The sequence below is a fragment of the Copadichromis virginalis genome, linkage group LG12 (assembly GCF_057382275.1).
Source record: "Copadichromis virginalis isolate Kocher_CV1m ecotype Utaka linkage group LG12, C_Virginalis_male_GT1.1, whole genome shotgun sequence".
Taxonomy (NCBI): domain Eukaryota; kingdom Metazoa; phylum Chordata; class Actinopteri; order Cichliformes; family Cichlidae; genus Copadichromis; species Copadichromis virginalis.
In genome coordinates, this window is record NC_140629.1 from 37744081 (window position 1) to 37769748 (window position 25668).

General features: G+C 41.5%; 2 protein-coding genes across 2 annotated transcripts in view; one reads left to right on the top strand and one right to left on the bottom strand.

Moving 5' to 3' along the window:
- Window positions 1-820: 820 nt before the first annotated feature.
- Window positions 821-8836, top strand: tmem175 (transmembrane protein 175). Its single transcript, XM_085476407.1, has 10 exons — window positions 821-1108; window positions 1538-1576; window positions 2108-2205; window positions 2305-2356; window positions 2766-2801; window positions 2893-2976; window positions 3143-3307; window positions 3490-3568; window positions 3648-3783; window positions 4873-8836. Exons 1-10 carry the CDS (start codon window positions 905-907, stop codon window positions 5543-5545), a joined length of 1566 nt encoding a protein of 521 aa, XP_085332533.1. The 5' UTR covers window positions 821-904; the 3' UTR covers window positions 5546-8836.
- The window catches only part of cds1 (CDP-diacylglycerol synthase (phosphatidate cytidylyltransferase) 1), a 32220-nt gene continuing 14361 nt past the window's right edge, over window positions 7810-25668 (bottom strand). Inside the window, exons 3-13 of the mRNA XM_085476408.1 lie at window positions 21934-22030; window positions 21711-21808; window positions 20014-20153; window positions 17662-17720; window positions 16789-16871; window positions 16436-16523; window positions 15110-15178; window positions 14513-14665; window positions 14101-14220; window positions 13299-13402; window positions 7810-11856 (exon numbers count right to left, since the gene is read on the bottom strand). Coding sequence (XP_085332534.1) covers window positions 11721-11856; window positions 13299-13402; window positions 14101-14220; window positions 14513-14665; window positions 15110-15178; window positions 16436-16523; window positions 16789-16871; window positions 17662-17720; window positions 20014-20153; window positions 21711-21808; window positions 21934-22030 — 1147 coding nt within the window. The 3' untranslated portion in view covers window positions 7810-11720. The remainder of the gene's footprint in view (window positions 11857-13298; window positions 13403-14100; window positions 14221-14512; window positions 14666-15109; window positions 15179-16435; window positions 16524-16788; window positions 16872-17661; window positions 17721-20013; window positions 20154-21710; window positions 21809-21933; window positions 22031-25668) is intronic.

Consider the following 25668-nt stretch of genomic DNA (forward strand, 5'->3'; position numbering starts at 1 on the left):
GTGGCCATTGTTGATGTGGAGTTTGACTACTCATCAGGGATGTCAGACTGTTGTGGGCCACATGCAGCTCACTTTGATCTTAAGTGGGCCAAAACAGTAAAACTCCCCTTTGTGTGAGTGTAAGGATAATTAACTACACAATTAAAATCCCTGGGATATCTTAAAATAAGAAAAAAGAAGTGCAGCTTCAGCACTAGGTCTCAGCTTCTCTACACGATAAAGAAATGCTGCTGTAGTAAATAAAAGAAATCAGTCAGCACGAATGAATAAATGTAAAATGTTTGAATAGCCATATGTTTGACTCTACAGTAAAACAACCTTTTCTGAACATCAGCAGCTCTGTGAACAGGATCTTATGCAATATCATAACCTGCATTTAAAGCAAAATGAACACAGCCACAGTTTGATTTGGTGGCTGCTGTTTGAAGAGTCCACTTTGCTTTTGGCCTTTTATGTGAAGCTGCAGGTTCTGACAAAGAGGTTAAAGTTCACCGTGGCCTGCTTGGCTAGAATGGCAGGTCACAGGTGCAAATACCTGCTAATTAATGGCAACAGTAACGGTTTGTTGGTCCAGTCAGACACAAGGTGTCAAATTGTTATTCAGTTAATTTGATTAAAAGGCACCAAAACCACAAACAGGCCCGGTCAGGTGACTTTAAGTGGTTTTAAGACCCACATCAGAAGGCAGCTTCTAACACACTCAAATAAAACCACTGTGGACCACGCCAGATCAGAAACACAAAAATTACAAAGTTCTCACCCCGAGTGGCTCCTCTCGCTTTAACAGACGATCTCCGGTGAGAACAGGAAACCAGCCGGGCTGCTGCTTCCTGTTTCCCCGCCTTCAGTCAGCTGTCTGTCCGCTGTGTGTGGATGAGCAGCACTCCCCAGCAGCTCCTCCAGGATGGGGGAAAACGACGACAGCGACATCATAGAGCATCACGTCGAGGAGGAGATGGAGAAGAAAGGTGCGAGGAGCTACGCAGCTTCCTCCTCCTTCCTGGAGAGCGTCAGTCCGTCCGAGAGAGAGGGCCACAGCAGCACCCAGTCCTCCCACAGACTGCTGGCCTACAGCGATGCTCTCATCTCCATTATCGCCACTGTCATGGTAGGAAACACGCCGAGCTTTGCAACACAGTCACAACATTTAGGTGATACAGTATTTGCAACAGAAGAAGCAAAACCAAACAGCAAAAAGTCCCACGGAATAGAAAATTCACAGTGAAGCGCAGATACGCAAATATTCCAATTCATGGAGCTTCTTCTCTCAACTGTTGTTTTACTGTCATAGTCAGACCCATCACACTGAGACAGAAAGAGAAAAAAATCTTATCTGCAAAATCTGTAACAGTGAAAACTCCAATTAATTTCAAAATAAATAAATAACACTTATAGAAAGATTTCTGCCTAATTCATTACTGCTAATTGGGTCTCCTGGCCCCAAACACGCTGATCTAAGAGTCTAACATATCTGTGTATGTGCAGCACTGTATGTTTGAGTTGATCTGTCTCCTGATACAGTTTCATTTATCCACAGATTTTACCTGTTGCTCACACCAAAGTGGAAAATAATGAGGTAACGTCGGACTTTTTAAAAACGTATTTCAAGTTTTAGCAAAGCCGTGATATCCTTGTTATTCAGCTGAGCTTTCTGATGCAGCTTCTGATTTTGCAGTAAATGTAATAACAAGTTAACGTATTGTTTGTATTTACACTCTGCAAACTGTAAATAAAATCGTCACCAGCAGGGGGCAGTGTTTCTCCTGTGGTTACACTGAAATGCTTTCAGATGTGTGACGCCTGTTTTTGTTTTTGACGGTGAATTTTAGCCCCACCCTTATTTTCTTCAGGAGGCTTTGACGGGACGCCATTGTAAATGTGTTTCTAATGATTTGTTGCTGGTTGAATAAAGGCTACACTGACTCATCGCACCATCTTTTGGTACAAAATGGTATTACACCAAATTGCAACCTGAACTGGATCATCTTCCAGGTTGCTTCTCCAACATTCTCTGATGATAACTTTAGTTACTTTTGGAAGTTTTAAACTATCTTAATTCACATTAAGGACCTATAACAGGAAAATGCTGTAAAATCTTGTATTGCAGGAATTGAGGGAGAGTCTTCAGGGTCTACTCACCACAAAGATCGGCGTTTACTTGATGACATTCCTCATTGTGACTGTTGCCTGGGCTGCTCATATCAGGTTAGTAGTAGTGGTAATAGTATTAGTACTAATAGTATCATAGTACTAGTTATTTCTAAGACGCCCGTTTTCATTCTTTCTCTCCTCGTTTATCTTCAGGTTGTTTCAAGTTGTTGTTCGTATCGATGACTGTCTCGCACTTCTGAACCTCGTAAGTATAAAAATTACTTAAAGTGTTTTCAAAACGATAATGTCATTTTTTAAATTTGTAATTTAAGCCTGCCTACAAGATAATTTCAGGTTTTGTTTATCTCATGAAAGGATGATAATGAATGCATACTGATGTCTGTTTTTTTGATCAGGTGACATGCATCCTTATTTGTTTTTTATCCATGTCTGCATGTTGTTTGTCCCACGAAGCAGGGACAAGATGTTACTTGAGACTTACATGTGCATATACTCTTACTTAAATTCACCTTATGCTTACAGTTAGGCTGAGCAGAGACTATAGGCCTGTATAAATTGGCTTCAAATTTCATGGTGTTTTCTGTCAGCAGTCACATCATTTAGAGTATTTTGGTCATTTTTAGTCTGAACTTCTGCTTTTGCTTCTATTTCAGGCCTGCATGATGCTGATAACCTTCCTCCCCTACACAGTGAGTCTGAGTGTGTGAAACTGTTGACCCAGAATCAGTCACTGCTGAACGAACGACGCTCTCATTCAGTGGTGTCATCTACACTTTGCAGTTTTCTTTAATGGCGACCTTTCCTGAGAACATCCTCGGGATTTTACTCTTCTGTGGTTGTGTGATGGTGATCGGCGTCATTCAGGTGAGAAACTTAAACGTTAGATTGTCATCCTTCGGTAAGTCTGCTGCTCTGTTCAGTTTCCTAACTTCATTGAACCATTTATCTGCCTTAAGGTGTTAGGCGGCTGAAGCCTGTGGTTGCAGGGCGGTTTGCGTACGTTGTAATCCCGTGTGTCTTGTTTCTGTAGTCGGTGATTGTGTTGTACGCCTTCAGCCGCCCCTTCCTCCTGAATGAGCAGATCCAGATCTCAGAGAACCAGACCTTCTACAAACACCACATCCTCAAAGTCATCATGAAGGTTCCCATCATGTGCTTCTTCGCCAGCATCTTCTCCTTCATCTTCTTCCAGCTGGTTGGTGCTGCTACATTTATTTCCTTCATATTTTAAAAATGGACAATATATAAATGTCTTATTTTATGATTATAGGTGATCTCCGCTCTCACATTTCTTTGTTGTTTGCCAGTGAATAAAGTAACAAATCCAAAGCTGGTCAGAAACACTCTCCCAGTATCACGTTTTCATTTCTTCCTCAGTCTTACGTTCTCTTGGCCATCGTCATCTTCCTGCCTTACATCTCCCAGTGTTTGAAGTGGTGTCGCAGCAAAGCCATCGGTAAGAGCCGGACCGTACGGGAACTGTAAATAAGTGCTGACCTCTGGCCTTTGTACCAATCAACCCTCGTCCATTTCAGGTCAGGTGGAGGAAACTCCAGACTCCATGTTGTTCTACACCTACCTGCCTAACGAACCCCTCAGCAAAGAACGAGTGGAGGCTTTCAGCGACGGAGTTTATGCCATCGTAGCAACGCTTCTCATCTTGGACATATGGTTCGTTTCAGCTTTATCGGCTGTGCAACTTTCAAATATCCTTTGGGAGGGGCCTGTTTTACTGTCAGAGGAATTGAGTCAGTTTTTTGGTCATTTGGATGATCTGAACATTTAAATAGTCCACTATGAAAATCTAAGGTTAAAAAAACTAATTTGGCATAAAAAAAAAATGAAGGAAATGGTCGAAGAAAAGTATTTTTGACTTCAGTGTAAAGATCAGAGCCTGGTGACGTACCAAGAGTTGCTCATAATGATGAACTTCTTAGCATGATGATGTCCTTTAATAAATTCCCCCGAATGTTCGGACTAAATCCTGTCAAAGAAATGTTCAGAAGACGTCATGGCCCCTACATAAGGGGAAAAAGGAGGGTGGACAGTCGAAACAGTTGATGTAGACGGTGTGACGTCTGCAGTTTATCGAGCGTGTTGTGGCTGCGAAGCTGCACACACCTTTGATGAAGCCCCTCTTTGAAAGTTAGACTGACCAAAGTTTACAACATAGACACGTTTTAGTAAATATGAGCAATACCTAGATTTTTCTAACCAGTGTAAAAGATGGGCGTATTTACCGCGATGTCACCGATTGGTTTTTTTAAGTCCCGCTTTGAAGCCTTGAAATGAGAGCTTCCAATGTTGATTGCAGAAAAACCAAGTGTGACAACGAGGGGAAGAAAATGTTTATGAATGTTGAGGCCATAAACTTCTATAGGAAGCCGAGTCATCCTGCAGCCACAGCTGTCACCATCTGGTGGTCGTCAGATAGAATGCACGATTAGGCACCTCTGCATTTGTGGCATCTCTTAAACTGTCTAAATTTGCACCAGTTTACAGTATTTTTATTCATAACTACAATTTTTTGTTGGATGTTAAGACTCAAAATCAGGAACTTTCCAATCGAGGTCACAAATCTCAGAGTTGGCATCTGTATCTTTAATACACTCACTAAAAATACTTCAAAAATCAGTTTTGTATAAACTTCTCTGAGTAGCAGTGATTCTGTTACATTTTCTAGTGTGGGTTAAATGTAATACAAAGGTTATAATTGGAAAAACCTTCTAATGTTTAACTTCTCCGGTTCTTTCCTTCTAGCGAGGACAACGTCCCAGATCCCACAGTCGTGCAGAAGCAGTTTGGCGGCAGCCTGACAGCGGCTCTGCGGCTTTACGGCCCCGAGTACCTCGCCTACTTTGGTTCCTTCGCCACCGTCGGCCTTCTCTGGTTTGTCCATCACTCGCTTTTCCTCCATGTCACCAAGGCAACGCGCTTCATGGGCCTGCTGAACACCTTCTCGCTGGCGTTCGTCGGAGGTTTACCGTTAGCCTACCAGCTAACGCACGAGTTCCCGCCCAACTCTCACAATGAGCTGGAAGCCATTCAGATTAGCTGTGTGATCATTTTCTTCGCCGGTATTTTTCAGCTCGCCATTTGGGTGGTCGCTCTGTACAACGAACAGGAAACTCTGCACCCCTACGTGCGATACGGTGGACGTGAGCACGTGCTTATGCTAGCTAAGCTGGCTCTGTACCCCTGCATAGCTTTGGGGACGTTTTTCCTCACGTGCATTTTGAGTAAATTTAGTGCCCCGATTTTCCACCTGATGGAGATCACGGTGCCTTTTGCTTTTCTAGTGTTGAGGATTTTGGTGCGTCTCGGGTTAGCGCTGCTGCGGCTACTTTTCTGTCCTGACAGGTCCGATCGGAGGATCGTCATAGAGGAGGAAGCTGACGAAACAAGAGTGCCATTTAATGCTCTAGTTACATAGGGGACGTGGACAGGGAACTGATGCTAACTGACAGATCTGAGAGGCAACGTTGCTGAAGGGCTTGGTCTGTGAATGTGCTTATATTTGACCTCATGAGGAGCCTGCTGGGCTTCACACCGGCAACAAGATAGAAAGCATTTAGACCGGTTTAAATGTTGAGAGCATCGGTGTAAATGGGATTAGATATAAACCATGTGCACTGAAGGAGATTTATAAGGGAAATACTTAGTGGAGCAGAGCGGTGAAGAACAGAGCTGATACTGACGGCCAGAGCCTATTCGTTCATTATTTTCTTTACAGTAACATGAAGAGTACCAGTGCAGGTTTAATCAGCAGTTAATCAATGTGATTCAATCATTGTGTTTTAGTTTTATTACTTCATGTGCAGAGCACGGTCCGTCCAGCCGCTATCAGTTAACTGAGCCTTACAGAATAGCCTCTAATCACCCACCGAGGATTTTCTGAGCATGCTCAGACGCCCCCTGCAGGACATCCATGAGCTGACGGTGTGGCAGGAGAAGTCTTTCTGTCAAACTGGTCTCCTTTGTGACACGTTAGCAATCGGACGAGGCTTTAAGTCTTGAGTGTTGGCACTTTAAAAATACTTCTAATCAGGAGAGGCCATAACTTTTCAAATTGCACTATATTTCCATCACGTGTATGTTAGTGTCTAATAACCGCAGTAATGTGTGACTTTTTTAAATTTATGTCGCTATTGCATCGTCCACATCATGCACTCTGTATACGTTACCTTGACTACATGATTATTACGTCCCGATTTACAGAAAATATGTGAAAATCCAAGTTTTAAGGCGTCGCTGTAGCTTCCTGGGGTGTAACGAGGGTATTTGCAGAGGCCCGATTTTGCCCTGAGGCCATCGACTGTATGTCCGCCCGCCACCACCCAACCCACCCAGCTGTCCTGTCTCTAAAAAGCCCCCAAAAACTAAATAAGTTTTCCCTTCACATATATAGCAAGTTCAGGTGTCTTGTAAATGCAGTCTGTCATTTCTTGAAGTGTAAAAAAAGCTAAATTTGCACAATAATTAATAAGGCGATAAATATTTTAGCCATTACTCCAATATTTTAGATTTCTACATTTCAAAAAATAAGTTGGAGAAATCAAACATTAAATAAACATGTAAATGTAGAACATGTCAGATTATGCATGTTTGAGGCTTGTTTTGTTTTTGCATTAACACCAAGTTTTATGAAAAACTGAAGATTTGGCAGATAACATTAACTGACCTAAACAAGTCATTTTTTAAATGGGGAGGGTGGTAAACCTTTCTCCAGTAGGGGGCGCTGTTGTTATTGATGTACTGAAGCCACTTTAGTCCAGATGTGTTGCTCCATGATGCTGATATTTGTTTGTTTTTTCGTCTGACTCAAAGAAAACTATGATGCACTTTAATAGAAACCTTCCAGAGGATGCAGAAAAGTTTGTCTGTGTTTGCTTTGTTTGTCTGAGTCGTTCTGCTTCCATATCCCGGCTGCACTACAGTGCATCGTTTTAGTTTGCGGGTATTCGTAACTGATCATTCAGGCCTTGTACTTGTACAAGTTAAATGCAGGATATCTTTCCGTTGTCTGGCTTCACGAACCCCGACAGCCCCAATCAGGCCAAGCAGTCACACGAAGGTTGTTATCAAGCTGATAACATAGCTAATAGCATGATCACGTGGGCAGCAGTGACTGATTTTTATGTAGTGCACTACTAGAAAAATCTGAGGTGGTTAAACACAAAACAGACTGAAAGCACCGCGGCTGCTGAACCACCTTTGTAATACTAAAACCCAGGTTTAGTCTCAAGTTACCTGGATAAGCCAAAATCCTGCTGTTGGTGTTGGTGGCTGTTATTGGTAGGAGCAGCAAAGTTGTTAGTTTTGTCACTGTATAACTTTCCCATTTATCCTGATACTTCTCATGGTGAAAATAATGAACACAAAATGGCATTAACATCTTTATGTATTACAACCCAGTCACTTCTTTGCTTCCTTTAGAAGTTACATTTTTATTGTCTTTATCTGCTCGGTGGTGTGTTTAAAGCTCAGAGTCGATAGGAAACGTCTGAGCAGCTCTTTATGCTTACATGTGTGTTAGTAACGGCTCTACCAGTGCAAACTCCACAATTGTTCTTTCACTCTGTGCAAAATCTCTCTTTTCCTAACTGTCAGGCTTTGTTTTGTGAATAAATCTGAAGTTGATCCTTTAATGTAAAAGTGATTTGTCTTTTCATTATCAAAAACACGAATCGGAATAAAAACATTTTAAAGAAAAGTCTTTATTTACCTCCGTACATTAAACACCTTCACAATCTCTCTATTAAGATATCAGTGTGTTTATTTACCGTACTTTGTATTGCCCCTAATATTAAACAGCATTATTCCTCAGTAGATACACATTTTCCTTATCCATCTCATTAGAAAACATTTCTGCTCAAATCAAACCAAATGTACACAAAATGATAAAATAAAAACTACTGAAAGTCTGCATCGTCACCTGACAGCTACCTGTTCTCTTTTCTACCTTTGTGTGCAACGTGGTAGGAAAGTATAAATTAGTATGCACGTGTGTCGTGGAACTACAGCTGTAAATATGGAGTCTCAAGTGTCCCAGTGAAATAATATACATCTTAAGTATATCAATTAAGGATTGATTAGATAGCCACAGCTATAGCTCACCTGCTGCTCATTCGCTCCATACTTTCCAGATTACAACCTGAACTGTGCTGCTTAAAGAGAAAAAAGGTTAAACTGGTAGTGTGCAATAAACAGGCTCTGGAGAGAACGTGGGTAGGACTAAAAAGAAATATTAGATCGGTAGAAGAACAGCAAACACTCCAACACCCACTGGGAAATGAATCCACACCGTCAGACTGACCGATGGTGTTGATTATGATCATTATGGGAGCTGAATTTAAGAGACTGGAGGAATCAGTAATATAGCATTTAACAAAGTATATCTATTTTTAAATAAAAGGCACTTCTAAAGTTCGCTCATTATCCTTCCAGACAATACACACAGTCATTACCTGGGACAGCAGCTAGTTTATATACACATTTTGAATTAATTTACGAGTCACATTATTCCACTGGCACACTCCAGGCTCCATATAAATCCATTCTAACATAATTCTGAGTCAATTCCTGCTCCACTTTTGGTCGGATCTCTTTAGTGTTGACACGTCGGTCCAGACGTCTGCGTCCTTCGCTGCTTCTGTGAATGCTGAGGGGTGCGTAAAGAAAAGCGCGTAAAGCGGTAGTTAAAAGATTTACACAGTACGATACAGCTGGTCCCAAAAATTCAACCTGAACTGCTCGTTCACATCTTGGAATCTACGGTGAAAAAACGAACAGAACAAACCGGACGAATAAATTAAAATATCCTCGTTGACCAACGACTGAAGCGTGTGAACACAACACAGATCCAGATGTCAGCACTCCAACCCAATTCCAAACTCTCACCTTCCAGGTTTGAGTGTTTTGGGATGAGCAGGGAAAGTCGGGACAGGAGAGATCTGACTCCCATCTGACTCCCAGAGCTTTTTCACTAACAGAAGAAAATCAGTGTTGATCAAACAGTGCTTTGGTAAACGTCTCTGTGAAAGGATCTGGATACAAACAGAGAATCTCTTTGCAAACGTAGCGTTGTAACACGTGAAAAACATAAATACGAATCATCACATTTCCTCTGACATTAAAATTATCCGATCCATACTCTAAAGAATCAAACTACAACTTGCATTTATAGCTAATAAAACCACCTCCCAGAGTTCTTTGTACACCTAAAGAAGTGTTTTATATACTGTACATACACTCCATCGTACAGTATATAGGCTCTACATTTAATCTCATGTTATCATTGATAACATTTTGTATTGCAATCTACATTCAAACTTAGAAAACATTGATTTGATGTGCAAAAACACCCTAAAGCATCCAAAAATGATCTGATGGAAACCTCCCCCTCAAACACCACCACCACCCCCACAGATCAACTAAAATCACTGGTTGAAGGAAACCGTTTCACATCTCGGGAAATGTGCTCATTTGTTTTCTTTCCAAGAGTCTGATGTGAAGATTCAGTCCTGTGTGAGCAGCGAGTCATTCCTCTAAAGCTCACAGATCAACACGCGTCCTTCAAACTCTCTGTCACTGACTTGCTAATTAGCAACCCTGCAGAGTAAGGAGTAACCAGAGGGCAGCTTTGCAGGCTGTTGCAGTTTTCCACCAACTTAAAGTTGTTCCCTGTGTAATCTAATCTGTACAGTGCGCGTTTTAGGATTTTTGTGAGGATGGAAATGACCTCACTGCCATGGACGAATATGTCTGTGGATCCAGATATCAGGGTGGGGATTAGGACTAATTTCTGGAATTTTCTTGAACATCACAATTTTTTCTGTTTCTTATATTAATTATTATGCATTTGTGTTGTTCGGGATATAAAATGTGCAATTTTGTCCAATCTCTAGAACGATAAAACATTATTTCAGTTACATCGTGGATTCAAGTCTGGACTGAGTCAGGCGCTGCGCCTCTGGTTACATTTTTAAAGTCAAATCCAAAACTGCTCAAGTGAAACGTCGAAATAGACAAACGACGAATAAACCAGTTGCTAGACTGACTCTAGATTCCAAATAGGCAGTGACTTCAATATAAACGTGCTTCCTCTTTCTTTTGGGAAAAAGTAAGCTATGCATTTAGCGTTGCCTTGCAGGTATTCTCATCTCCAAACGGCCCATAACAAACCAGGAAAAACCCGGAACAAGGGAAATGAGTCGTAAAGGAGAGAAATTAGTACAATAACTTTTACACTTGCATACGAGTCTGTTTGAAACTGTTCCTGCCCACTCATGTGACGTTTATGTGGGATTTTTGGGGTTTCTCTGTATTATTGTAGAGTCTTTACCTTACAATATAAAGCGCCTTGAGGCGACTGCTGTTGTGATTTGGTGCTATATAATAGGTATAGTAATGACACTATAAAACTATGTTCTGCTGCTCCACATTTGTGACTTTTTAAAAACTTTTCCATTGATCTTTATAATATTTTCTATATTTTCTACTGTATTGCTGTGCTTATAGACAGAGAGGACAGTGCTACTGATCTTTTTATCAGCTCAAAGACAGAAAACCACTGACTACATTTCCCACAAACCACTATTCAACCTATTCCTTTAAATTATCTTTTTTTTTTTTTTTTTTTTTTTTTTTTTTTTTTTTACAGTCAAGCAAAGGGTCACCCAAACACCTCTACATTGCTACCTGTTAAAAATCTAATTTCTTCATGCTCAAAGCTACAAATGAGTTACATCTCTTTTTTTTTTTGCATATCACTTCTCATAGCTTAAAAGTCTTTTTCTGCAGCAGGTCACATAAAGTAGTAATATATTATATGCATTGATTGCTAAATAGTTTCAGTAGATTTATGTACAACATTATTCGAGTGCTGAGTGTGCAGCTGATGCTGTTAACATGCCTACAGTCGTTTGACTATTATTGTGCGAGTTATTTTAGATTTAGTCAGAAACCTAAAAGCTGAATGTTGTGGAAGTGGAGACTAAGCATGGCTTCATTTAGCAGTATGTTTGACAACCCTGCTGCATCACTACTTCACCCACACCCAGGTCTGTTTGCTGTAACTCAGGTCCACGTGCTCAACACTTTGGGCCCAGTTTATGCTGGTAAAAGCTTCTTAAATCATTTTTAAAATCTAAATGTAGTGCAATATTTGCCGTCCACAGCGAATCTGCACGTCGACCCTCCACTGAGAAAGCTGCGTGCTTTACAGTCACTGTTGTTGAGCGAGTACATCTTTTTCTTCAGTGTGTGTTTTAAGGATGACGGCGGCCCGTTCACTCGTGAAGCGTGCTGCAGCTGATGCCGGTCCAAGTGAAAAGCAACGCAGCCACCTTTCTTTTCCTTTTTGTTTTTAGTTTCTTTCCTACTAGATTGTTCCTTGTAGTCACCTCAGGTTCAAAGTTGTGATCTTGAGCTGATTGGAAGTTGAACGAAGAGCCGACAGGATGACGATGGATGCTCCAATATATGCCAGAAATCACACACATACCATACGGCTGTTCTGCATGCGTGCCTGCGTGTACATGCTTACGCCAACTTTGAAAACCGTCTCGCACGCTCCCAGGTCATCGCCCTGTGGAGGTGGTGCCGCGTCACTCGGCCTGGACAGCAGCAGGTGGGAGGATGCCCTTGTCTCTCAGGTGGGACTGCAGAGTATGGAAGATGCCGAGCTGCTGCTCAGGCTGGAGCAGCAGCAGTTGCTGCAGCACTTTGCTGGGGTTCGGACCTCTGCAAGAGGAAAGAAATTCAAGTTTGGCAATTAAAGCAAAATAAAGCACGAGAGCACTCAAACTTTCCTTTCATCAGGGGGAAGGCGAGAACCTCCAGTAACCACTACAGAAAAAAGGAACCAACAAGCTGCAAGTGACGTTTTGAACTACTGACTGAAATTTCACAAAGAGTGAAATACATAGACTGTACGTAAAGATGGATGGATCGGCTTGAGCTGAGCATTTCGGCCGTCGTCATCTTTTCAAACTAGAAGCTCTTGGACACCGTTGGTGGTCATCTGATTGTTGGGGTTTCTCTGTATTATTGTAGAGTCCTTACCTTTCGATATAAAGCACGTTGAGGTGACTGCTATTGTGATTTTGCACCTTATAAATAAAACTAAACTGAAGTTAGCCGAGTTGGATTGACATTTTTGAAGAACAGTTACAGAAGTCAAAGTATTTTTGCTCGATGCCCACGTTAACGTCATTTTGAAACAACATCCACCTGTTTATCCTGATGGCGAGTGAGACTGATGTGAGGTTTTTCAAATAGCTTTCCTTTGACATCTGGAACATTTTGGATTATTTAAACCAGACCAGCTATATTGTGTCAGTAATTTTACACAATCTGGTAAAATTTGATTCCAGTGTCACCTTTAGTCACATGACCCTCTGACCCTGACAGCATGTAGCCGGCGGTAGGGCTGCTCAATTAATCGAATTTTAATCTCGATTACGATCTGGGCTTTCAACGATCATTAAAAATGACTGAGCCGATTATTAGCCCCTCCCTCGTGCTTTACTCTCGCGCTGCTCCGTGTGGCAAATCGAGCGCACCTCTCTGCGTTTCGAACACGTGTCACAACAATTGAGAGGACCCGAGGGAAGCTCGGAAAGCTAAGCAGAAGTTATTTGGAGAGGAGAGTGACTGCTGTTGGTTGAAAAGAGAGGTAAAAACCCTTCAGTTGTGTGGAAGTCAGACGCGGAGTCAGACGTGGATCAAGTAGACACAGTGTGTAAACTTTGCTACGGTGTCGTAGCTGCACCACAGAGCAACACTGCAAAGTTCACTAAACATAGATGTTTACATTTTTCATTTATTTCTTATATTGCAAACATTTGCACTGTTATCAGTATTTGCACTATTTTATATTATTTTTTGACAATCTTGAAAGTCATTATTCAACACATTGTTATTGTTAAATAAATATCGTCAAATAATCAAGATCTCAATTTCAGTGAAAATAATCGTGATTATCATTTTTGCCATAATCGAGCAGCCCTAGTCGGCGGTCGTGGCTCATATACTGTGGCTGAGGGGTTTGTGAACTGCCTTGCCAGTAAAATCAATTAAAATTACACACGATTGAAACACCTCTAAATGTTCAAAAGACGGAACTACCACAGCAGCACAAAGTTCCTCTATGAGAACTCATTAACATTGCCACCGCTTCCTACCTGACAAAGCTGGCAATATAGACGTGTGTGAAGGTGGCCATCAGGTACTGGCAGTCGAAGCGGTCCATGATGCCTCCATGGCCAGGGATGGTATTGGCAAAGTCCTGAAGGAGAAGACACATAGCATGCTATAGCATCAAAGCTGTGCTTTTATCCATAATAAAACTATAGTGTGTGGAAAAGATGCTATTTTTAAAGATCGCTTGTCAAATAGGTGTCACTAGGTGAAGATATGCTACACAGGCCACCAGGAATGCACACAAAAAAGCACAAACCACTGGTGGCTACAGCTTAATCTGACAGCCTGAAGTAATGAATGCATTAGTGACTAAGCAAACAATGCTGAGCTGCCTGCCACTTTAAATACAATCTCAGCGAGTAAACACAGCTGAAGTGGTCCAACCAGTTTCTGCAACATTTCAACCGTCGCTCTCTCTAATACTAATCTGTGACAGTGAGTGTATGAGCTGGAGCTCCAGCTAACTACTACCACTCACTCGGGTCGCAGAAACTAACAACACTTAAATCTCACCTGGAAAACAGATTGAACAAAAAACTGCATCAAACAGAAAGTGTGAAACAAAAGCCCTGGAGTATCCTGGATGAAAGCAGATGAACTACACAGGCCCTCAGAGAGCACATCCGCTCAGCCCTCCTATCAGAATATTTAGAGATGTGTTCCTCCTCTGTCCATGATCCACATTTACATCAAACTCAATAAAATTAGGCCTCTTATCCAATCCCGCTGACAAACAGATAAACAGGAGTGAACGCACGGAGAAGAAACGGAGATGCTCTTTACTTTGATTTTAAAAGCTCGCTTGAAGCCGCTGGCAAAGAAGCCGCCAAACGGTCCGATGAGAGATCCAAAAGACGAGAGGAAGATGCTGTGGATCGCGAAGGGATACAGGTTGACAGTTTTCTGCAAGAGAGGCAAGAAGAGACAAAACAAATATTGAAAAGTTATTTAATCAAAGCCATTTTAATCTGATCTGCAGAGCAAGACTACAAATCTGGAGCTGGAAATGACCATGAGCATCACTTTTAATGACATCGTGTTAGTTGTCTGCATTGAAGAAATAAACTAAATAATGTAGCATCTGCAAAACATTTCTGATGATTTCAGGCGGAGTACTGCATAGGTCTTTCATTCTAAAATCTCTTAATGTCGTCATGATTATGACTCCTAAAGAAAGACAAGAACAGAGTCTTACCCATGTCAGTGTGTTTTGTAGCACAGTGGGAAGTGTGTACTCCTGCATCACAAAGATGTCAGACGGCTCACATTCGACTGTGAAGCTGTTTGACTCACTGTTGAAGCCCACGGGACACACAAAGCACTGGAACTGAGAGAGGAGGTAGGCCAGCTGAGGGAACGCAAAGGAAACATTAGCTTCTGAAACAACCACCTGTGAGATGCAAACGAATGTGAAGCACAATCGTGATCGAAAAAAATGAGGCTGAAAAATGGCTATTTTGGTCCCGACTGCCATTAAATTGCAAAAAAAAAAAATCGAAATTCCAACAACATCCAAGCATATTTCACATTTTTTTCCTGTGACTAAGAGTCACGTGACTTTTATAAAAATGTCCTGGCAGTTGTAAGAGTGATAGGAAACTGCCAACAATCACAACCCTAACAGTGAAATACAGATTGGCGACAGCTGCTCCTTATCTACAGTAGCAACGCAGAAGAAAGGCAACATCTATGTTTCCTTTGATTTGTCTGCTTCCATAAACAGCTCTGCATAGCAGGAAATGCTGACCATGTGAGTCAAAGCAAAAATGTAAAAAACAAGAAGCGTACTCACAATGAAGCCAAAGACGACAGTGGCGAAAAACCCTCCGATGAAACCCTCCCAGGTCTTCTTGGGTGAGAGCTGCGGGGCGTGAGAAACACAAACACAAGGCTTCTTTCACATCAACATGACGTGTAAATAAATACTTGACCCCCATCGACTCCCTACCAAGCTGTTACGGCTTGAAAAGTGCTTGCAAAGTACCCCTGCTCAAGAAGGCCCATGTTCAGGCCTGACTCAGGTTTGTTAGCGAACACCTGAATGACTCAGATGAGACCAAACTGAATCGTCTGCATTAGTCCTCTCCGCCGTAGTCGGCATTGTTTTCAAGGGAAAACAATGCCGACTACGGCATGTTTCCATGCTTTTTTTCCCCCCCTACCCACAGCACAAGACCGCTGCATCACATTGAGGAAAAAGATGGAAAAATCTTTAACAAGAACCTCCTTCACTCTGGAGTGGCCCAAGAAGCAGCATGTGGAGGCCATGGAGTCGCCCGGTCAGCCTCTGGACCCACAGAGAGCCCAGAAGCTTTGTGTCTCCCAGTGAGAAACTAGAAACCTTAAAGACTCTGAGAGGCTCTGCAGAGAGCAGTGGCTAAAAATCTCTGCTGTGATGTGCACGAACCTGGGGACTGACTACGAGAACTTCTTAACAGCCGTGCTTGCCCACAACAGCTACTCCACCAAGTACTACACCATGTCCTCTGAGAGGCTCAAATCCCTAAAACAAAGTAATTTGTTGGAGAATGCGTTTTTCTTCATTTTCTATCTTAAACTATTAAAGCAAACTTACCACTGAATCATAGTTGGCTCATTTCTTGGTAAGTGGTTAAAATGATGACTTTAACAGACAATCAAATGCTTATTTCTCCCACTGGCTAGTTACTGTTGCTATGAATTACATTTCCTCTGAAACACTGGAGCATCTCTCCTCAGTACTTGGAGAATCCAACCTGACCTTATTATAACTACTTGGATCTCCATGCAGATGCCCTGTGAGGCAAATTTCAACCACCTGTTTTGATACTGAGGCAGACTGTGAAGCAGTCGGCACATGAGTCTGATAAAACATTCATCACCACTGACGCTGAACATTTATTAGTTTTGAGCTCACGCTGTGTTTCACAATGAAAGCAACTCTTTAACAAACTGAAGGGAGACTCTCTTTACGTATGTTTTCCACAACAGCTTCTGCAGGTCTCATCTATAGACTGTATATAAATGAGGGACATAGTCGCCATGAGATCATCCACTGAAAAGAGGTTCAGTTTTCCAATTTCTCATACCTTAAATTTCATCAGCATGAAATAGAAATTCAAAGCCATTTCTAATTTACCTTAATGAGTGGAGTCCTCCCAAAGAAGAACCCAAACAGGTAGGCCATGATGTCATTGCAGATCACTATGGAGATGGGGACGATGAACCTGAAAAACAGGAATTTCAGCGATGATGAGAGGTAAGAATCAGTATCTGACTTGGCTCAAAAATGCTTCTGCCCTCTAATGACTTATTTTTTCCTCTTACTTAAAACTTTATTGGTGTGACTTAATTTTTAAATGCACTGTTGCCTTTTTAAGAAGCCTGCACAAAGCGAACTCCGACAGTGGGCACACAGTTGCGATGAAACATATAAAACAGTGATAGTCAGACACAGGGCAGCTTCCTCTAGTCTTTCTTTGTCCTGCTTACCAGATCATTCCTTCAAACAGGTTCTGAATGACAAGGTGGGACTGAGTTACCACAATCAACAGGGTCACATGGGTCCAAGCAAACTGGAATGGCAAACACAAACACAAACACCACAGTGTCACTGCACTGGAATGTAGCCGTGCCTGCTCAGAAAGTCGGATCATGTCAGAAATAGTGGAAACAAACAGAAGGACAGGCGGACATGCTGGACGGCACTGACAGAGCCACACAGCAGATCAGATGGTGCAGAAATGTGAAAAACATCAAAAGAAAAGCAGGCAGCAGTGAGAGAACTGATTCCTGTGGAGACGCATGCAACTAAATTATTACAATACTAGAAACAAAGACAGCAGCACAATTAAACCATTCTAAAATATTAGTATACAATGAGCAGTTTAGCCTGAAAATAATCATGTTGGATGAAAGAAAGGGTGGCTCTTCCCTTTGTGGCCGCCTTTCCTGAGAAATGTTTGCATTCGTGCTATTTGTAGCAATTTGCATAAATTTGTATGTGAGATAACATTAAAATTGAAATTAAGTTAGTCATTAAAATTTGTTTAGTTGATAAAATGTGGAGCATAAAGGTGGCTACAGACAGAAATAAGCAAAGCAGGTGCACATAAATGAAATACAGCTGGAGCCACTGCAGAAGTCCTGCACTCATCTGGGATCAAACGCTGTGTCGGTGTGGACAGAGAGCTAATGCAGGATAACATTTAATGACAAACACGACCTAAAAAGCCTTCCGCAGGCATGAGATGAGTTTCTAAATTCCTCTGAGTGAGACAGAAGAAGCAGGAAGCCATGAGAGGGGATGGATGAGAAGGTTAGTGGTGCAGCAGAGGAGTAGATGGTTACTTGGCTGATACACACCATATAAAACTGCAGGCGGTAATGTTTCTTCACTAAACTCAGCACAAACATGCAGAAACCTGTGAAAGAGCAGACGACATGCTGTCAGTTTTTACTCCAAGATGAACAACAAGTGTACGCTATAATCAAAAATATCAAGACTCATAACACATGATGTAGTGTTTCAGGGGGATGTGGGAGACACGCTTGTGATTGGACACTTCTCAGTTTTCCTTCACAGAAAGTCTCTGGGCATTTAACCTTCGGTAACTCTGATGTTACACTGATTTGAGCCAAGACTTGGTGCAGCTGAGAGCTTGTGTGTGAGCTTTTTCTAGGACAGACCCTCTGCAGAGTTGGTACTGTGGCAGGTTAAGAAGACCATGTGTAGTTCAAAATGTCTCAGATGCCAAATGGTGCTCGTCTTACATTAAACTGCACTTTGTTCTGTAAAGCAGAAGTTAATCTTAATTTCTAAACCTAGCTATTTCTGCACTTCTGCGCTTGCTACTAAGAGACAGATTAAAATAAAATAAAAAACTTTAGTTTTTCCACTGGCCTTAACACTGAAAACAATATGAATGCACGAAGATGTTTGTTTTTATTTAAACACAGCGGCTGTGTGGTGGAGGTGTGGTCTGCAGATGAGGGGTGGTGCAGTGGGCTCGAGGGGCAGTGCCAGGAAGGCTGAAAACTATCTGGTAATGATACTCGGGCTATTTCAGTGACTCCGGTACCGACAGATGGAGACAGCTGGAAAGCTGGCGAGGCGTGTACCAGTTAATACAGAATCATCACAAGCATGCCGAGTGCCTCGGGTCTTTACTGGGGGTTGCAGGCAGCTTTTGTATTTGGTCCATTTTTGGGTCAGTGTTTTTAAACGTTAAAAGTTACACAAGAACAGTAGGAGTGTAAAGATCCAAATCCACAGTTTGTTTCGTTGGGTTAGGTTCCTACCTCAGCTTATTTTGGGGGGTGACAGTGGGGATTCACTTGCCTTTATCCTAAATGGGACAGTTTTTTCTACAAAATAGTTTGTTAGAAAAATGTCACTTTTATTCAGCACAGATAGAAATTGAAATTAGTGGCTACTTAGCAGGAAACTCCAAGAACTCTATTTCACTGTTAAGGAGATCATCTGTAGCCTTAACCCAGTGTGAATCTAACATATCCATTCCAACACAAAATACCTGCAATATTTCCCCAATCAGAGCTCCACTAATAAAAGTAATCAAGTGAAAATCGGGCCCCAGTGAGTAAGGTGGAATCCATCAGAGTGAAATACCAAAAGATGAAAAAGGTTAAACATGCATGGCAGCACTCAGTGAGAACATCTGCCATCCCTCAGTGGGCTCAGCCCTCGGCATATGAATGTTAATTAACATCTCCTGGTAATACTAATCCTGTGCAAAGAGGGCTTTTGCATGACTCTGAAATACTCCTCCAGGCTCATGATTTGAGCTGTGCAGTCACAGGATAAACAAAGTCTCTTTTACTCGATTTTACTGATATCTCCGGTCAAACTCAGCCGTTCTCGGCCAAGCTACAAGACGCCGTGCATTCCTCCCGTCTCACTGAGATTTCCCCTGCCTCTCATCTGAATGGGTCTTTATGCCACGTGGCAACGTGAGCTCTCCTAAATTTACCACTAGACTTTCATTTGTAATTGCCAACACAGGAAACAGGGAGGCAAAAAAAAGACCCGTTGACTTCAGATCACACAGAGGCTGAAGCCTCACCTTCTGTTTAGCAAACAGGGGTCACATTTGTGGCAACTTTTTATTTTACAAATTATAAATGTGACACATTTGCATGGGATTCAGTTCACAGCTGATCTCCACAACTGATGCAAATTTTTAAAGTTCCCCAGCTCATGGCAGCCCAGTACAAACAGGGGAAAAAACCGTAACATATATTGATAAATTAATTTATGTTTAGCAATTTATTAAGATGATTTGAATCTAAGATCACAAGTGGTTTCCAAAAGAAAACTACAATTATACACTTGGCTTTTTTGGTTAGTTGCTGTTTCTCTTTACCCATAATGTATGGGGACAGCATGCTGATAAAAGCCACACCTCAATATTTGTGCTTTTACGGCACATCCGGCAGCAATAAATGTAAATGTAGGCACCAAAGAAAAAGCTGTATCACTGTAAATCAGTTTAGTCTGTTTATACCAAGAAGCTCCCCGAGAGCTTTGTTTCTGCTTTTGTTCAATTTATTTCCCCAGTAATGTTATTTGTAACTGAACTCTACTGAGTAAAAGCTGCGTCTTGTGAAACCTAATCCACCCCCGTAAGGAAAACGTGAGTGAGAGACTAAGGGCCAAAGAGCATGTGTGTTTATGGAGATACAACAGGTGAGACTCACCTGCGAGGTACAACGCGAAGGAGATGAAGCGGTGATATCGAGCCAGGAACTGCAGAGGTTCCTCCCTCTGTACCAGAGCCCCAAAGTAATCTGCAACAGTTTCTCCATAGAAGAAGTAGTTGACACAAATCAGAAAGTACCTGAGGCAGAAAACAAAGGGAATTAGTTTTCCTCTACATTCATGCTTTGATATCCGTTTCCTCAGTATGTTTCAGGGATTGTTGCCCGTGTGGGTCAGAGGGTTTGTGTGTCTACCAGTGTTTCTTGCCCACTGTACATTGACCTGCACTGTTTGGTCGTGCATGGTGTTATGAGGGATGGCTTTGATGAAAGGGGCAAGTTTCAATTAGCTTTCATTTACTTCCAGCATGGCAGTGATCTTTGCTCTCGGCTGCAATGTCGCATCCCGTGGGGGTGTGTGCTGTGTATGCAAAGTAACAACAAAAACACTGCAACAAAAATAGGAGCAAAGTAGTCGTCATGGGGGAAAGGAGGCGTTGCACAGACAGAGAAAGTAACTGCAGAAGAAGCTGGCTTGACTCAGCGTTTTTCTGACAGCACAGCAGAGTTTAATGATGTGTGGATGCCACAAACATTGCTGGCTTAAAATGGGACTTTATTAAATCTCCTTACATACCAGAAAGACAGCTCAGTATGAATATAGAGCTAACATTCAGATGGCCTGGGGGCTTCGGTATTTGAGTTTTGGAATTTATTTATTTTTCTTTTGATAATGTTGAGTGTACTAATAGTCCTTAATCCTCAATACACTACTTGGGGACACAAAAACCTGTTTTTCTACATAGCACTTACTGGTTTTTATTAAAGGAGAAACATCTGGGAGTATTTTGTTTATGTAAAACTGCATAAAAGTGGTGAAAGCATGACGTGAACTGGAAGCCATCAGATCAAGAACAAAAGATTAAAAATACTTCTTACGTGACAATCGGTGAATTTCAAAATCCTGCTGTTATTGTTCTTTTGCTTATTCCCAAAACAAGTCAAAGCACATGTGCTGTCCCCTTCGAGGCTATAAAACAAGCATGTATGTTATCTCTAGATCAATAAAAACTGTTATTAGATGGTTAACAGACTGTAAATAAACAATGTCTTTGACATGTATTTCCCCTGATGGCCTGCAGGGGGCGACTCCTCAAGCTGCAATAGAAGTCTATAGGAACCCTTCAGCTCAACAGTACACTAGTGAATGAATGTGCACTGTCCCAATCTAACTCTCAAACACAAACATGGCGACAGTGTAAACATTTCACTCACAGCTTTACGTGGACGATGTCGCTGTGGCTGTGTGCATGTTACATTTTCAGGGGTTTAGCTGTCAGACTGTACTGAACTTGAGCTGTTATATCCATCCAAAGCTACCAGATAAAAAAAAGAGAATCTTACCGAACATATAGTTTGCTGGTCTAATTAGCTGCTGCATTAATTAGTTTATGATAAGCAGGTTAGCTCAGATCTAAACTAATTTTCGCAAATAACTACATACAGTTTACCAATCAATGGGCCTTTTAAGGTTTAGTGACGTGTCCACAAACAGAGTCTGGGCAATGCACTGACTACTGGATAAAGACTTCATGCATCCCCTCTTCAAAGAAAACAAGCTATCCATTTAAGAGGAACCCTCTGTTCAAAATACATCAAAGTATCAGCTCTTTTTCTGTGAAACCCATTTTCCTTACCAGCTTAGTGTCCTGAACCATGGCAGGTCATAGGAATGGTAAACTCTGTAGCCAATGGTGATAATTTCTTGGAAACACTTGATTTGGACAGACATGACCTGGGTCAGATGATGGGAGCAAAGCGGAAACATAAGAACAAAGTTCAGCCACGAGCAACAGATTCAAACTATGAGCTTCATTCTGTGTTTTTACAAAAACGGTACAGAACAAAGACGACACTTACCACAAGTATAAGAGCAATAGGTCCCATATATATAATGAGGAAGAAGCCAGAGATCATGGCTAAAGACAGAACGCCTCGTATCCAGTAGTTCTTCCATCTGTGGAGATTAGAAATTAGAACTAAAATTAATAATATATTATACAGAATTAATAATAATATATATAATAAGTCACTAAAGACGTTTTGAGTTCTCATTCAAAATGAATGAAATGCCACTGGTTTGAAAGTCAAAGGAGGAAAAAGATGACAGTCCACAGTTTGCTTCTTAAGAATATCGAGGTGCTGTGCAGGAATTTTCATGATGACTTGTTTGTATATCAGTAAAATTCATAAGGTCGCTACAGGTGAACCATTTATCACTCAGGGTTACCCTCCCGGGCTGCAGTTGGCCGCAGTTATGTCTAACATCATGGCGTCCAAGTTCACTGCCGCCTGCTGCTCTCTTTACCCCATCTGACTGCTGGCGTGCAGGGACCAAGCTTTATGGTCAAAAACAGCCTGAAGCTCACCCTGACACCTCACTGTCATCTACATGCATTTATTGACATTTTAAGTTCATTACGTGCGGTTTACTGGGCTACTGCATACAGCTCCAGGGATTATGACTTTTGCTGTAACATCTGCACTCATGTGGTGAATGAGTTGGCCCAAATAAGGCCTGCTTTTAATAGCGCATAAAGATGTTCAGCATATGTTGTTTGCGAGTAGTAGCTTAGGCTAAGGCTTAGTGGTAATTGGTCTTTAAGGCCTAACGACATATGCTTATGTTCAGCTTTATGTTTTAGCAGGACTACCTGCACTGCAAGCACAGCATGATTGCAATTATGGAAAGAAGCCGGGTCCTTTTTTAAAGCAGTTATCAGGGAGCTGCACAGCAGCCACGCAGGGCAGAGAGCCCGCTGCTCGCCGTGTGAATGGAGCTGAAAAACAGCTGCATCATGAAAAAAAGCTGCTGCTGTTTCCAGTCTGCGCTGTGCTCACACTCCATCCACCATCGCGCTGGCTGCATTTACATCCCTTCCCTCTCTTTTCACCTTCGAGTCCATCCTTCTCTGCCGGGTCATTCTGCTCAGCCCATACGTCTGCTCTCTATTCTGATTCTGATTCACTCTACTGCTCGTTCCCCCTCCCTCCATCTGAGTCTTCTTCTCTGAATATCTCGTCTCCCTTCATTCCTCCTGTCCTTTCCTTCTCTCTCTGCAGCACAGTGGCTCCAACGGTCAGTCTGCAGGGATTAGTCGCTTCTCCCCTCGTGAGCCTTTAAGCCCTGTGACCTGGCCTTCATTGCTCACATCCTCCACTCCTCATCTGTATATAAAGAGCATGTCAGACATGGGATATGTAGCTTTGCCAGCTTCATTAATGTTTTAAAGCAATGAGTTTTGTCATTCAAATATTCAGTGACAACTTGATCCAGACAAACCCAAGACAGTGGCAGTGACTGCCGCAGCGCACACGATAATTAAACCTACAAAATACTTGTTTCACTCACAAACACAGCAACAAGCAGTGTTTGCACCAGCTCTATTAAACTCATTCAAACAATCATTCACTCTGCAGACTCCATGAACGACTGCTTTTAACTGTCATAGTAATGTTTGGAAGAGTCTGCTTGGAAAACACCTGTGTAGTTTTTAAAAAATCACTTATTTGCACATGTTGTATGTGCCAGGTCCACCAGAATGAAACGAATACAGACAGCTGCTCTCCAGGGATGAACTCCACCATCTTGGACTACAGCAGTCCATGTTCTGCCCGGATGCTATGTTCATGTGTGAGCTCTCCTCCTGCTGCAGGTTCTTCTGCTTGCTGTGCATTTCCAGAGAAAACATGGACTACTGAATTATACTGAAGACCACCACAACAGCAACCTGGCCAATGAACGGCAAGCAGCTACTGAACTTTCAAAATAAGAGCGAGAAGAATATTCCATTAGAAAATCAAATGCAGATTTCATTCTTCTCACAAACTCACAAAACGATGAGTCACTAAATATAATTCAGTGGGAAAGTATAATGTGCTCTCCGATTACACAATTTGCATCACCTGCTCCCAGGCACACGAAGCGTAACAGTAGGGTGTGTGGTGCTGCCGCTGAGCCAAGGGAGCTTGTGAAATCAAATATTATGCATCTCTCTGCTGTTTAGGGCCACTAACATGGATGAAGCAACTCCCAAAGATGCACCAAACACAGTCTGAACGTTAAGCTTTAAGTTTAGACCTGCGCTGTGTTGTAAGTGTAACACAAACACTGTCAATTCTACTGAAATGTGACCAAATGACCATAAAGCTGACCTGTTTCAGGAGCTGAGGACTCAAACCTGTTCAAAGTGTAAGTGACCTCCTTGTTCAAGGAATTTTCATAGTGCAAGAACTATATATCAGTGGCTCCTTTACTGATTACAGGGGTAAAGTCCAGATTTCAATGTGTTTCCCAGACTTCACCAGGATTTAGTGTCTTACCTCGAAATACACCACATTAGCCCATAAATAAAGAGTATTATCACAAAATATTATTATATATTAAGGTATTTCTCCTGCTTATTTACAGAGGTTTATACTGTATACACGACCTGTATATAAAAATAAAATCACATTTTCTTCTTTACCAAACAGAAAGCAGTGCTCCGCCTGCTTCATTGTACCAGAGTGCATGCTACTGACATGAGTACCAACAAAAAAGGTCATGTGGATTTTTTTCCAGGCAAACCTCACCACTAGGTTAGCTTTTAGATCTAAAAGCCATCTCAGTGCTGTGTTTGTTTATTTGCATATATTATAACATAATCACTGTAGGCGTATGCAAACCTTCTGTGCCATCGCTTCTGCCACTCGCTTTGAATAAAAGAGTCCCAACTCATAAATATAATTTATCAGTCGGGATTACATGTCAAATTAAAATTATCAGCAGTCACAAAGTAATTTATTGAACTCTTGGAGCTGAGTTCTTTGAAATAGCTGCAAATTCACTTTCACTGCATTAATAAGAGCATGTTCAAACAGTAAGAATCTATTTCTGCTCAAATTAACCTACATTTATACCAGAAAGGTAAACAATCACCTCACTGAGGTGCTCTCATAACTCAGAGGGAAAACTGCCTCTTACAGCTGAACATTACAGCAGAAGAACATTTAAAATGCACGTCAGGTTTCGTCAGGTCACCTGAGCCGCACTTAGAAATCTTTAAACTGTGTCAACGAACAGCAGAACAGCCAACATGCAAACGATTCACTGCACTTAGAATGAATTTGATCTTTATATTGATCTGTTGATCTGATCTGTTATATTTACACTGTATACACAGGGATATCTATACTTTATACTTAATAATCAAATGACTTAATGATTATTTCAAGTCTTTTTTTTTAAGTCAAAACTGAACATAATCTAATGGAGGAAGATGAACACTGTTAGTATATGTGTGTATTTAAGAGCCACCTGAAAATATTCAAAATAATAACTATTCTTGTTTTATATGTCAAATTATCTGGTGTTGTACATTTATAAAATATGAATGGCTTTTTTAAAAGGCAGGGGTACAAGTATTAAAAGTACAATTATTCATTTTTTTCATTTTTCTGCCAGATATGCACTGTATCCAATAGGGGTGGGGGAAAAAATCGATACTGTGTAGTATGGTGATATTTTGTTTGCTAATAATGTATCGATACAGGGACAGCAGAAATCGATATTTTGTTACAAAAAAAAGTTTTTGTGGACTGGAACATGCTCTG